Source organism: Zingiber officinale, chromosome 1A (genome assembly GCF_018446385.1).
Source record: "Zingiber officinale cultivar Zhangliang chromosome 1A, Zo_v1.1, whole genome shotgun sequence".
NCBI classification, from domain to species: Eukaryota; Viridiplantae; Streptophyta; class Magnoliopsida; order Zingiberales; family Zingiberaceae; genus Zingiber; species Zingiber officinale.
In genome coordinates, this window is record NC_055987.1 from 114438758 (window position 1) to 114450084 (window position 11327).

Here is an 11327-nt window from a genome sequence, read left to right on the forward strand (position 1 = left end):
TATCCAAACAATATCAGCATATAAATAAATGCACAAACACAGCAATAAATGCATCATGCATATGATGCCAATGATGCGTCCTGGTCACCCCGACAATCGATCATCTCATACAAAAGTGAGGCCGAGTGGGTAGGTGTGACAAACGTGCACTCTGTCGTCACTACTCCCGATGAGTGACCGAGTGGATCGGATGTTGTCGAGTACACCTATCCTCCTACCCCAAATCATAGATGGGGAGCGCAATGCTCTCATCTCGAAGACGGGAGGAATCCCTGTAGGATAACACGTTGTGTCACACTACCCATGAGCGGACCAACGGTGCCTAACAGAGTCCCTGCTGCAACACACTCAGCCTGAATCGACCACTAACCCATGAGTGGTGGTGTGTGCAAATCCATGTAACTGGCGATGTGCTCAACAATAATGGAGCGGACTATCGCACAGCATGCAATCATGCAAATGATGCATGGCAATAACCATATAAACATCCTGTCCTAATCCATATATATAGAAAAGTGCACCCTAGGTCAACGAATCATATCGAATCAAAGGTACACAGAAGGTATAAAAAACCTAGGTCCTGAACATGGTGAAGCATGGTATATCACTACCCCTATAAGTATGTATAAACAGGTAAAATATACCTGAGATGCAAAACCAATCAATCAATCAAGCATGTAAGATTTGGGTAGTGATTAACCGAAACAGATAAGAAACACAATTAATGCAACATGTTAATTTAATTACTAAGCATATCAAATGACATAAGTCAAAAGTACCCGCCTCCGATAAAATGGTCCAAATCTGACTCCGAGATACTCGTCTCGCGTCAAAGTCCTGTGTTAAATCGCACAGTTTAGCTAACTTAATTATAAACAAATAGCTAAACTAATTTCTAATCCACTAACCAGTTAGGGTTAGTTTCATTAACCCCAACTACACTGTTATACAACTTCTAAACCTAAATTAAAAATTATTGCTAACACAACTAGCAATAATCTAACACAAAGATCAAAACCATAAACCTTACCTCAATTCAACCGCACTGGTTTATGCCCAAAGCTGTGAATCGCCCACGCACAAAGATGACCGGAGTTGTATTCACCGACCGAGCCTTAATTATCAACAATTTAATAATGATAACAGAAATTAGGTCTTCTCTAATCGAAATAAGATGTGAATATCACCAATTAAAATACCCAATTACATAACACAAAATTCCTTACCAAGAATCCAACTTACCCCTTGTCTCCACTCTGCCGGCGGCATGGCAACACTGAAGAAAAAGAGTGGCTCCGGCAGTGCTGAACTAGGGCACAGTGTTGGCGCAAGGGAGATCGGAGAGGGGCGGCAAACCTGAGATCTCCACAATGAGAGGCGACGGCAGAGGAGAGGAAGCTTCTGTGTGCATCGGCATCGCGACAAGGAAACTGGGGCACAGTGCGACGACGGCCAGTGCTGGGAAATATGTGCCGACAGTGGCGTCGGGCTGGCTAGGGCACACCGTGGCCGGCACTAGGGCTGAAGGGAGAGCGTCGGCGGTGGCAAAATCGCCGTCACTGAGTCACGGGTCTCGGACAGCACTAGCAAAGATCGCCGCATAGCGCTCACCGGCGTCGGCAAGGTAGGCTAGGGCACAAGCACAGAGTAGGGAACCGGCGATGGAGTGAGCATCGCCGACGCTTGGGGAAAAGGAGGAGCGGCACTCGGCGGTTAGGGCAAGGGGAGAGGGCGTCAGACGGTTCGGCGCGAGGAGTAGAAGGGAAATCACGCGAGGGGCTCGGGAATGCGGGGAAGGAAGCACAGTGACGAGAGGAAATAAATAAGAAAAGAAAGAATAAAAATAAAACTTTTCCTCTTTAAAGCGGGGTAGCCTAAACAGGTGTTTCCGGGCCCTATTTTTTTATCCCCGTTAACCCGTCCATACGAGCTCCGAAAAATTTCCGAAAAATTTTCAAAAATTCCGAAAAATTCCCTTATTAATATTCGCCTATTTTTCGGTATTTTACATTGTGTTCTTTAGAAGTTAAATTAGGAATCACAGACGGAACTTAACATCATTGATTCCAAATTTAACTTATTTGTTCTTAATGGTTTAGATTTGGATCGCAAGCGGAACTTAACACTATTGATCCAAATCCACCAATGTTATTTATTCCATTAAATATTAATTTCCAAAATTGACTTCCAGGACTGCATGGCGAGGCACATGGCCTTCTTGGATATGGGAGCAACCACCACCGCCTAGACAAAGCCTTTTAAGGAAAGCTAATATTTAATTTCCTTAAATAACTCTAGGTTTAACCAAAAAGAACAATCGAATCATAAATTCGAAAAATAAAACAATAGAAACACAAATTCAAAAAAATCTGGAAACTCTAGAATCATATGCCTCTTGTGTTTGGTATTTCTAAAAATAACTATACAAAGAAAAACTAGTATGATGCAGAAGACAATTACTAGTTATACCTTTCTTTGTAAGCAAATAACCTCTTGATCTTCTACCGTATTCCTCTTCTTATCCCGGACGTTGTGTGGGCAACGATCTACCGAGATGAGAATCCACCTAAGCCACCTTCTTCTCTAAGCAAGATTCGGCCACCATAATTCTCCAAGAGAAGTAGAGGTCCGGCCAGCACCACCAAGCTCTAAGGGATGCAAGAAACAAAACCTCCTTTCTCTCCTTCTTCTCTTAGCTAGAACCGACCACACTCAAGAGCTCCAAGAGGGGATAAAACCGACCACTAAAGAAGAAGAGAAGAGGAGAGGGAGAACCTCTAGGGTCGGCCACACCAAGGAGAAAAAAGAAAGAAAGAAAAGAATAGAGTCGTTAGCCATGAAGGCACCTCTACCCCCTCTTTTATAATCCTTGCTCTTGGCAAATAAGGAAATTAAAATAAAAAACTTTCTTAATTCTTTTGCCATGAAAAGGAAAATTTATTTAATTAAAAATAATTTTCTCTTCTCTCATTACATGGCCGGCCACATTAAATCTATAAACAAGGAGAGTTTTAATTAATTAAAACTTCTTAATTTGTCTCTGGAAATTTATAAAAAATTTCTCCAATAATTTTCCCTTCATGGTGGATTATAAAAAGGAAATTTTATAAATTAAAACTTTCTTTTAAATATGTGGATAAAAAGAAAGTTATCTCTAAAAATTAAAATCTCTTTCAATCTACAAATAAGGAAAGATATCAAATCTTTTCTTAATCTTTTGTAGAAACTTATAAAATAGAATATTTAATTTTTAAACTCTCTTTTAAATTATGAACATGGTTAAAAAGGAAAGTTTTCTTAAAATTTAAAATCCACCTTTTAATCTACAAATAAGGAAAGATTTCAAATCTTTTCTTAAACTTTTGTAGAAAGCTATAAAAGGAAAAATTTAAATTTCAAACTCTCTTTTAAAACCATGATATCCACATAAGAAATAATTTTAACAAAAATCTTTTTTTATTTTCTAGTGGCCGACCACCTAAGCTTGGGACCCAAGCTTTGGTCGGCCACCTATAATTGGCTCTGCCAATAGCTTTGGCCGGCCCTAGCTTGGGCTCTAAGCTAACTTGACCGGCCACCTTAAGGTGGATAGAAAGGTGGGTATAGGTGGGTATAAATCTCTATATACAAGAGGCTACGATAGGGACCGAGAGGAGGAATTGGTTTTGGTCTCCCGATGAAATTAAGCTTCCCGTGTTCGCCCCCAACACACAACTTAACTTCATTAATAATAATTCATACCACTAAAGAATTATTATTGAACTACCACACCAATCTCAAATTACATTTTGGGCTCCTTCTTATTATGAGTGTGTTAGTCTCCCTATGTTTAAGATATCAGATGTCCATTAATTAAATGAGTTACTGATAACTTACTTAATTAATATCTAGTTCCAAGAGTAGTACCACTCAACCTTTTCATCGTGACGGACTAAGTCCACCTGTAGGGTTTAACATGACAATCCTTATGAGCTCCTCTTGGGGACATTATCAACCTAGATCACTAGGACACAGTTTCCTTCTATAATCAACAACACACACTATAAGTGATATCATTTCCCAACTTATCGGGCTTATTGATTTATCAAACTAAATCTCACCCATTGATAAATTAAAGAAATAAATATCAAATATATGTGCTTGTTATTATATTAGGATTAAGAGCACACGCTTCCATAATAACTGAGGTCTTTGTTCATTTATAAAGTCAGTATAAAAAGAAATGACCTTAAATGGTCCTACTCAATACACTCTAAGTGTACTAGTGTAATTATATAGTTAAGATAAACTAATACCTAGTTACACTACAACCTTCTAATGGTTTGTTCCTTTCCATCTTGGTCGTGAGCTACTGTTTATAATTTATAAAAAACTGATAACACGATCTTCTGTGTGTGACACCACACACTATATTATCTACAATATAAATTAATTGAACATCTACATTTGGTATATATAAATGTAGACACTTGACCAATGTGATTCTTATAAATGTTTATACAAAAGCTAGGCTTTTGTATACACTCCAACACCTTTGTATACTGGGGTTCGGTCAACTGATCAAGTCGTTCGATTGACCGATCATGGATGAGTCCGACCCTACATAACTGTTAGTTTCCTGTAAAATAGAGTTAGGCAAATAGAGCAAATAATAATAAACAATTAAGTTGACCGCCTTCAGATTGTCCTATTTTGACTTTAGATTTCCTCCGAAAATCTTAGGTCGAATTGACACCTACTGTTCCCTCAACGGAGAACGCATCCTCACCTACTCTACTCAGGAGAAGTTACCTGTTGCCATACCGGTCCTCCAGACCGACTGGACTTTTGCTCAGCGCCCAAAGCTCCAAGACTTTTTGCTGGACGTCTGCTTCATGACCTGCCTAGACTACAACCTAGTCTGCGACCACCAGGACTTTCACCTAGAGTCCTCGACTCTAGGGTTTTGCCCAAAGCACCCGACTCGCCAAGACTTTCTGCCTAGAGTTACCATCCCCTAAGACCTAAGCTTACCATCCCTTAGGGTTTTCCACCTGCTTAACCACAGTTAGGACTTTTCCTCACTTAGGGTTACTGCCCCCTAGGACCTAGGGTTACCACCCCCTAGGGTTTTCCACTTGCCTAGAATCCATTAGGACTTTTGCCTAAGAACACTTAGGACTTTTCCTGCAAGCTCAATCAACCTTGTTAAATAATAAGATAACTTAACTTTGGAACTTTTGACATAATCAAAACTCAGATTCAATCGTCGGATGTTTCCCGCACCAACAAGTTCCACAGCTATAGTACTCTTCCAGAGTGGATTATAAACAGCTTCTCTATAGGATACAGACTTAGAAAAATAATGAACAGATGTAACAAATAAAGCAAAAGAACGAGAATAATATGAGTAAACAAAATTTGGTAGTTTAGTAGACTTACGAACACGGGTGGATTAATGATGATGGAGAGAAAGATCATCCACAACCTCAGGAGATGATTGGGTAGTGGTAGAAGGAGGTGCATATGGAGTGGATATCTTGGGAATCAAAGTATCAGATTTAGTTGAGTTGCTAGTAGGAGCTATGAGTGAAGCTTCCTCAATGTTAGTATTGAAATGATTAATGTAAAGTAAATCTGACTTTGTCATATTATGCGAACTAGCAGAAATAGAAAAGAATGGAATATACTCAAGAAACACAACATGATGAGAGACATACAATTTTTGACTAATAGAATCAAAGTAATGATATCCTTTTTGACTAACACTATAATCCAAAAAGACACAAAGAGCAGACCAAGATGCTAACTTATAACACTCGACATGCGGATGAAGGACAAAGCAAGTACAACCAAAAATACTCACAGAGGAATAGACAAGATCATACCTATACAATTTTTTAAAAGCTGACAAGCCTGAATTATGTGAGGTTGGAATACTATTAATCACATGAGCAACGATAAGGATTGCTTCCCCCCAAAAGGCACTAGGAATACCGGTAGACAATAAAAATGAACGGGTTGTTTCAACAAGATACCTATATTTTTATTCAACCACACCATTTTGTTTAGGAGTATCTATATACGAGGTTTGATGAATAGTGCCGTCAGAAGTATGTAAATGTGAAAAAGGATTTGAAGTGTATTCAATCCCCCCCCCCTCCCTCAAATCACAACGAAAATACTTTAGGACACTAGAATATTTCGTTTTCATAAGAGCTCTAAAGTTGTTAAAAATGGTAAGATAATCAGATTTATGTTTCATAAATGAAACATAATACCTGGACCCTCCTTTTGTAGGAATAGGAGAGGGTTCCCATACATCAGAATGGATAAAACCAAATAGAGCAGAAGAAAAAGAAAGATTTTTAGAAAATGGCAAGGCAGAAAATTTAGCCAATTTACAACCACTACAATCAGAAATATTAAAATATTTTAAAGTTCCTAATACTCTTATAGAAGCTGAAAACTATAAATGAGATGCTGAAACATGACCTAAATAAGAGTGTCACAAATAAAAATCAGAAGATGAACGACTTAAATGAAAAGATGATAAATCCACACTCGAAGTTACAACTTCCAGTACTTTAAGTTGATCTAAAATATAGAGTCCTTCACTACGACCTGTCCCAATTAGACTGTGAGATCGTGGGTCCTGAACATAACAAATGGATGAGGAAAAAGAGGCTAGGTATCTAGACTCACATAATTGATTAACAGAAATAAGATTTAAATTAAGACTCGGAATATAATAAACATTAGTAAGAGATAAACAAGATATAATAATTGAAGCAACACTTACTAATGACATAGGAATACTATCAACAGTTACAATAAATATAGATAAACTTGGAGAAAAAGAAATAAAAGATTATAAATTAGATGATTTATGACGGGAGGCACCAAAGTTTAAAATCCACAAGGATCATGATATGCCTAAAATAATAGATGATAACAAACCTATATGAGAGGAAGCTGACATGACAGAGGGTAGTGAAGCAAGGAACTTGATGTGATGATAAAGAGGAGCCCACCTGGCATGGGTCAATTGCCACAATGTAGGTCAAAGTCAGGGCGGTCAATGTCAGGCCTTAAGCAAGGCTCGTCCGCATGACTCGAGCGAAAGGTGGCTATATCGGCCGATCGAATAAACCACTGTCCAGTCGACCGACCAGATGAACCAGTGTCTGGTTGGCCGGGTTGGTAGGAGAACGGGCCGAGTGGGCCACCCGTCTGGCTCGACGTATGACATTATACGTATTATTAATAATGAAAAGACTGAGATACTTAATAAGGGGAAGAGAAAATAAAAGAGAGCATTTCATCTATCATTGAATGCAAAGTAGTCAAGACAAGAAAGTCTTCTGCGGATGATTAATACTAGTTCCATGAATGTAACAAGCCAAGACAAAGATACCTTCTGTTGGTAATTAATATCATTAAACAGGGAAAGATGGAGGGTTACTAAGCAAGGTATAAAAGAGTATGTAAGTATGAAAAAGGAAAGATTCATCTCTGTCTCTATTATTTTCGATTTTTCTTCCTACCATTATTTCTAACTTGAGCGTCGGAGAGCCAACGTCATGGACTCCTTCCTGGCTTGATTTGTTTTGCAGAAAGGAGCGAGGTCTTCATCCAATCAGTAGAGTCGCCTCATCTCCGGCTTTCCAGCTTCACGCTTTCGGATAAGATCAAAACTATTGAAACTGCCCAAACATATACGAATTAGATTTACATGAAGTATTTGTACGACCAGACATGGTGACAGAATGAATAATGCTCAGAATAACTAAACTATACGAATACACATCTGTACGATATGAAAAATCTGGTGTCAGAATGACCCGTGGTCGCACGGAGAATCCAAGGCAAAAAAAGATGTCGGTGTAGAAATCGGCAGCATAGGGCGTTGGTGCCAAAATTGATAAAAAATGATGTTGGTGCCAAAATCGACAGTAGATGGTCGTAGTACCGAAATTGATAGCAAAGGACGTCAATGCTGAAATTGATTGATACTAAAATCGACAAAAAAAAAAAATGGCAGCATCAAAATCTAATAGAAAAAAATGTCGATGCCTAAACGTATACATGAGGCTCTTAATTTGAACTTATTTAATTCTTGGAGACTTGCATATTATTATATTGAAAGCTCATTTATTCATTGAGAGTTTTTATTTATTTACAAGTTTAATTTGAGCTTTTTCATGAAAATGATTAATAAGTTTTGTCCGTGTTCGTAACAATTCCCAATTTATGTTCATTAAATGAGATTATTATAGTTCACCCTCAACCTCAACCTCCAATACCAACACATGGTAGAAAAAAATATAAGAGGCGGTGAATCGAAAGATACTCATAGTAAATAGCCTATTAATCCATTTGCAGATCAACTTCTATTAAAAAAAATATATTTATTAATTCATCGTAATTGAAACGTAATTCTTAATTAATACATAAAAAAATTTAAAAAAAAAATGCCTTCGCACGTCCGCCCCATAATATTGATGATAACAGTTGAGTTGTTCAGAATAAGTGCTGTCGCTGTCGTCCATAATGGAGTTACGAATAAAATAAGCATTTAAGAATTTTTTTTTTTTTAACGTTATAAGTCCTGAATGGACTAATAAATATTTGAAAATTTTAGTGGATTTATTTTATTTTTAGAAGTTGGTATTTGAACAATCGACGCATTATATAGGGCCGGGGAAGTCAAATAGTTAAGAAACAACTCTGGTCTACTTTTCTTTCACTATATTTTGTATATTATTTGTTTGTCGACAGAAAGTGGTTTATTTTCAATCATTATCGAGCTGCAGGTTCTAGGAAGTTTCCTCTGACATCTAAGATGATTAATCATTCTATAAATAAGGGGGATCGGATTCTTTTTTAATTTCCTCTGATCCAGCAATTGCAACGGAATGGAGAAGGAGAAGGTGGGCGATTCTCACTCGTCTTCAGATCCCGTTTCGCCAACTAGTAACGAGATGATGAAGGAGGTGAAGAGTTCTTTCTCGTCTTTCGGAAATAATTAAATCTTAAAATTCTCTCCGACTTAATTTCTGAAACCATGTAGCTAGCTAGAGATTCATGCATGATAAAACTACGTTTCATATATTTTTCTCGCAGCCTCCGCGGAGACTCGGCATAGGTACTCCAGAAATCTGTTTCGAAAAGATAAAAAGTGTCTTAGAAAAGCTTAAAGGTGTGATTGATTCCTTGCATAAAAGAGCAGTCTTTTTTCTGTTATTATCATGCAATGGGCATTTAATTAACACCTCTTTCTCTCTCTGATTGATTTCCAGGGGTATTATCTCTTTTATTTATTGGATTATCTCTCTTGTTTTCAACATCCTATCGGGCGATAATGGGAATGGTGATGATCATGAGTTACCTTCATACTCAGAAGTATACAATGGAGTTAGAAAATGAGAGGGGCGATGCCATCAACGATGCAATCAAGTCAATTACTGAACTTGATGCAATTAAGTCAATAATTGATAATGATGATGGATCATCAAACTTTAGGTAAAATGATTTATAAATTTTATTTATGAATATTATACATGAATAATTTAGAATTTTTATTTGTGAATATTAAAAAATTAAATATATGTGTATTTAAATTTATTTATTTAATTTAATAAAAATTTTATATTTATTTATTTAAAATTTTTAAATTTATATATATATATATATATATATATATTAAATTAACTTAAATAATTTTTTTAATAAATTAAATATTAAATTTATTCATAAATATTTGATTCAACGGCAGGATCCCTGATATATTGATTCCCGAAGTCGTTGCTCGGCATACGGAAGTACTCTATCATGGTGAAAAAGAATCAGAGTTCGGAAATTACCACAATGGAAGAGATAGGACAGTAATGGCCATGGATTGCATTCAGAGTAAAACGTCACAAGTGCCGATGTTGCAAGAAATTGCGTCACGAGTGCCAGAAGTTGCTGATACGAAAATCACAATGGAGCATAGTAAAAATAGTCGGTGGTGGTGGTGGTGGTAGTAATGGTGGAGTTAGAAATAAAATAAATATTTAAAATTAATTTTTAACATTAAAAGTTATGTATGAAGTTTTTTTAATTGTAATTTTTGGTGGAGTTATGGTCAGAGCCGCCCTGGATAGGTCCATCAAGATTAGGGGTGTAAATGAAATAAATCGAACTGAATATGTTGAAAAATTTAAGGTTCAAATTCAGCTCGAAATAGGTATATTTGAGTTCGAGTTCTATTCGAAGTTCGAAAAATTTAAAATTTTGTGTTCGAGTTCGGTTCGAATTAGGCTCGAGTTTGAGTTCCGTTTAAAAGATTCGAATGTGTTTGCGAACTATTCGAACTATTGCTCAAAAAACTACTCGAAAGATTTGAAATTTATTTATTTAATATATATTTAATTTATATTAATAAAATATTAAAGCTAGCGAGTAGTTCGTGAACTATCGAACAATATAATTTGGGTTCAAGTTTTGTTTGAAAAAAAGTTCGAACATGTTCGAGTTCAGTTCGAATACGAATCGAATATTTTTCGAGCCAGACTCCAAAAACTCACGTGTGTGTATATATATATATATTCAAACTCGGCAAAAGGGAGATTGTTCGCAATGGATTGCCATCGGCGGAGGCCGAAGCCATGCGTGACAAGCTCAGCCAGAGGCAACAGAGAGCACCGCTGGAGTCCTCGAGGAGGCGATCACCGCCCACATGGCCTTCTGCAGCAAGTCATCCAGCTCCAATCTGGCCAACAAGGTCACCGACTGCATGCGGCAAATGCTGAGGCAGAGTTTTTTGGCGATTTGTCCAACTCCGCATCGTCCGTCAAGTTCAGATTCAGAATGGCAAGGATCGGTGACTAGGTTTTCCATTCATTCGCAGTATCTCGTTTCTTCTCTCGCCCCCTTCGATGTACATATTGGCTCAATGAAATTGCTCTTTTTGAGGATAACATTCAAACGCCCAACTTTGTTGAAGATTGTGATTCTATTCTGGTTGAAATCGATAGGATCAATGATCAATAATGAATGGCTAGAATTCAAGATTCATTTTCAATCCTTTTCTTCTTGATTTCGTTGAAGATTTGTTGGAATTAAGAGGATCAATGATTGTCTAGGGTTAGAACTTCAGATTTCTTGATCGGTGATTGATTTTGATTTAATTCATTGGACTTTCAAAGAACTTTTACTATCATTAGCAACAATTATAGCTTTCATTCTTAGATATCTCGATTTGCTCCACTTTAGACTTTCCTTGAATTTTCTCATCCCCAATGCCTCAGCAACTCTGCCCCCTTCCACTTGATCATCTGATGTTCCCTTGAGCAGAACAGACA

At 37.2% G+C, this 11327-nt stretch overlaps 1 protein-coding gene and 1 long non-coding RNA gene across 2 annotated transcripts; one reads left to right on the forward strand and one right to left on the reverse strand.

The window, feature by feature from the left end:
* Positions 1-785: 785 nt before the first annotated feature.
* LOC122009301 lies at positions 786-1396 on the reverse strand. Its single transcript, XR_006119523.1, has 3 exons — positions 1243-1396; positions 1031-1114; positions 786-837 (listed from the first exon to the last, which is right to left on the reverse strand). It is a non-coding gene; the product is annotated as an uncharacterized LOC122009301 (long non-coding RNA).
* A 7379-nt stretch (positions 1397-8775) lies between these two features.
* LOC122009309 lies at positions 8776-10312 on the forward strand. The gene is made up of 4 exons (XM_042565421.1): positions 8776-8975; positions 9106-9181; positions 9282-9504; positions 9758-10312. The coding sequence occupies exons 1-4, from the start codon at positions 8898-8900 to the stop codon at positions 10005-10007; spliced, it is 627 nt and encodes a 208-aa protein (XP_042421355.1). The 5' UTR covers positions 8776-8897; the 3' UTR covers positions 10008-10312.
* The last annotated feature ends 1015 nt before the right edge of the window (positions 10313-11327 follow it).

What these genes read in the sequence shown, in the direction of transcription:
- LOC122009309 (XM_042565421.1), top strand. Translation starts at nt 8,898, where the DNA reads ATGGAGAAGGAGAAGGTGGGCGATTCTCACTCGTCTTCAGATCCCGTT. An exon ending in GTAACGAGATGATGAAGGAG is followed by an intron (nt 8,976 to 9,105) that starts GTGAAGAGTTCT and finishes TTTTTCTCGCAG; the next exon opens with CCTCCGCGGAGACTCGGCAT. An exon ending in TGTCTTAGAAAAGCTTAAAG is followed by an intron (nt 9,182 to 9,281) that starts GTGTGATTGATT and finishes ATTGATTTCCAG; the next exon opens with GGGTATTATCTCTTTTATTT.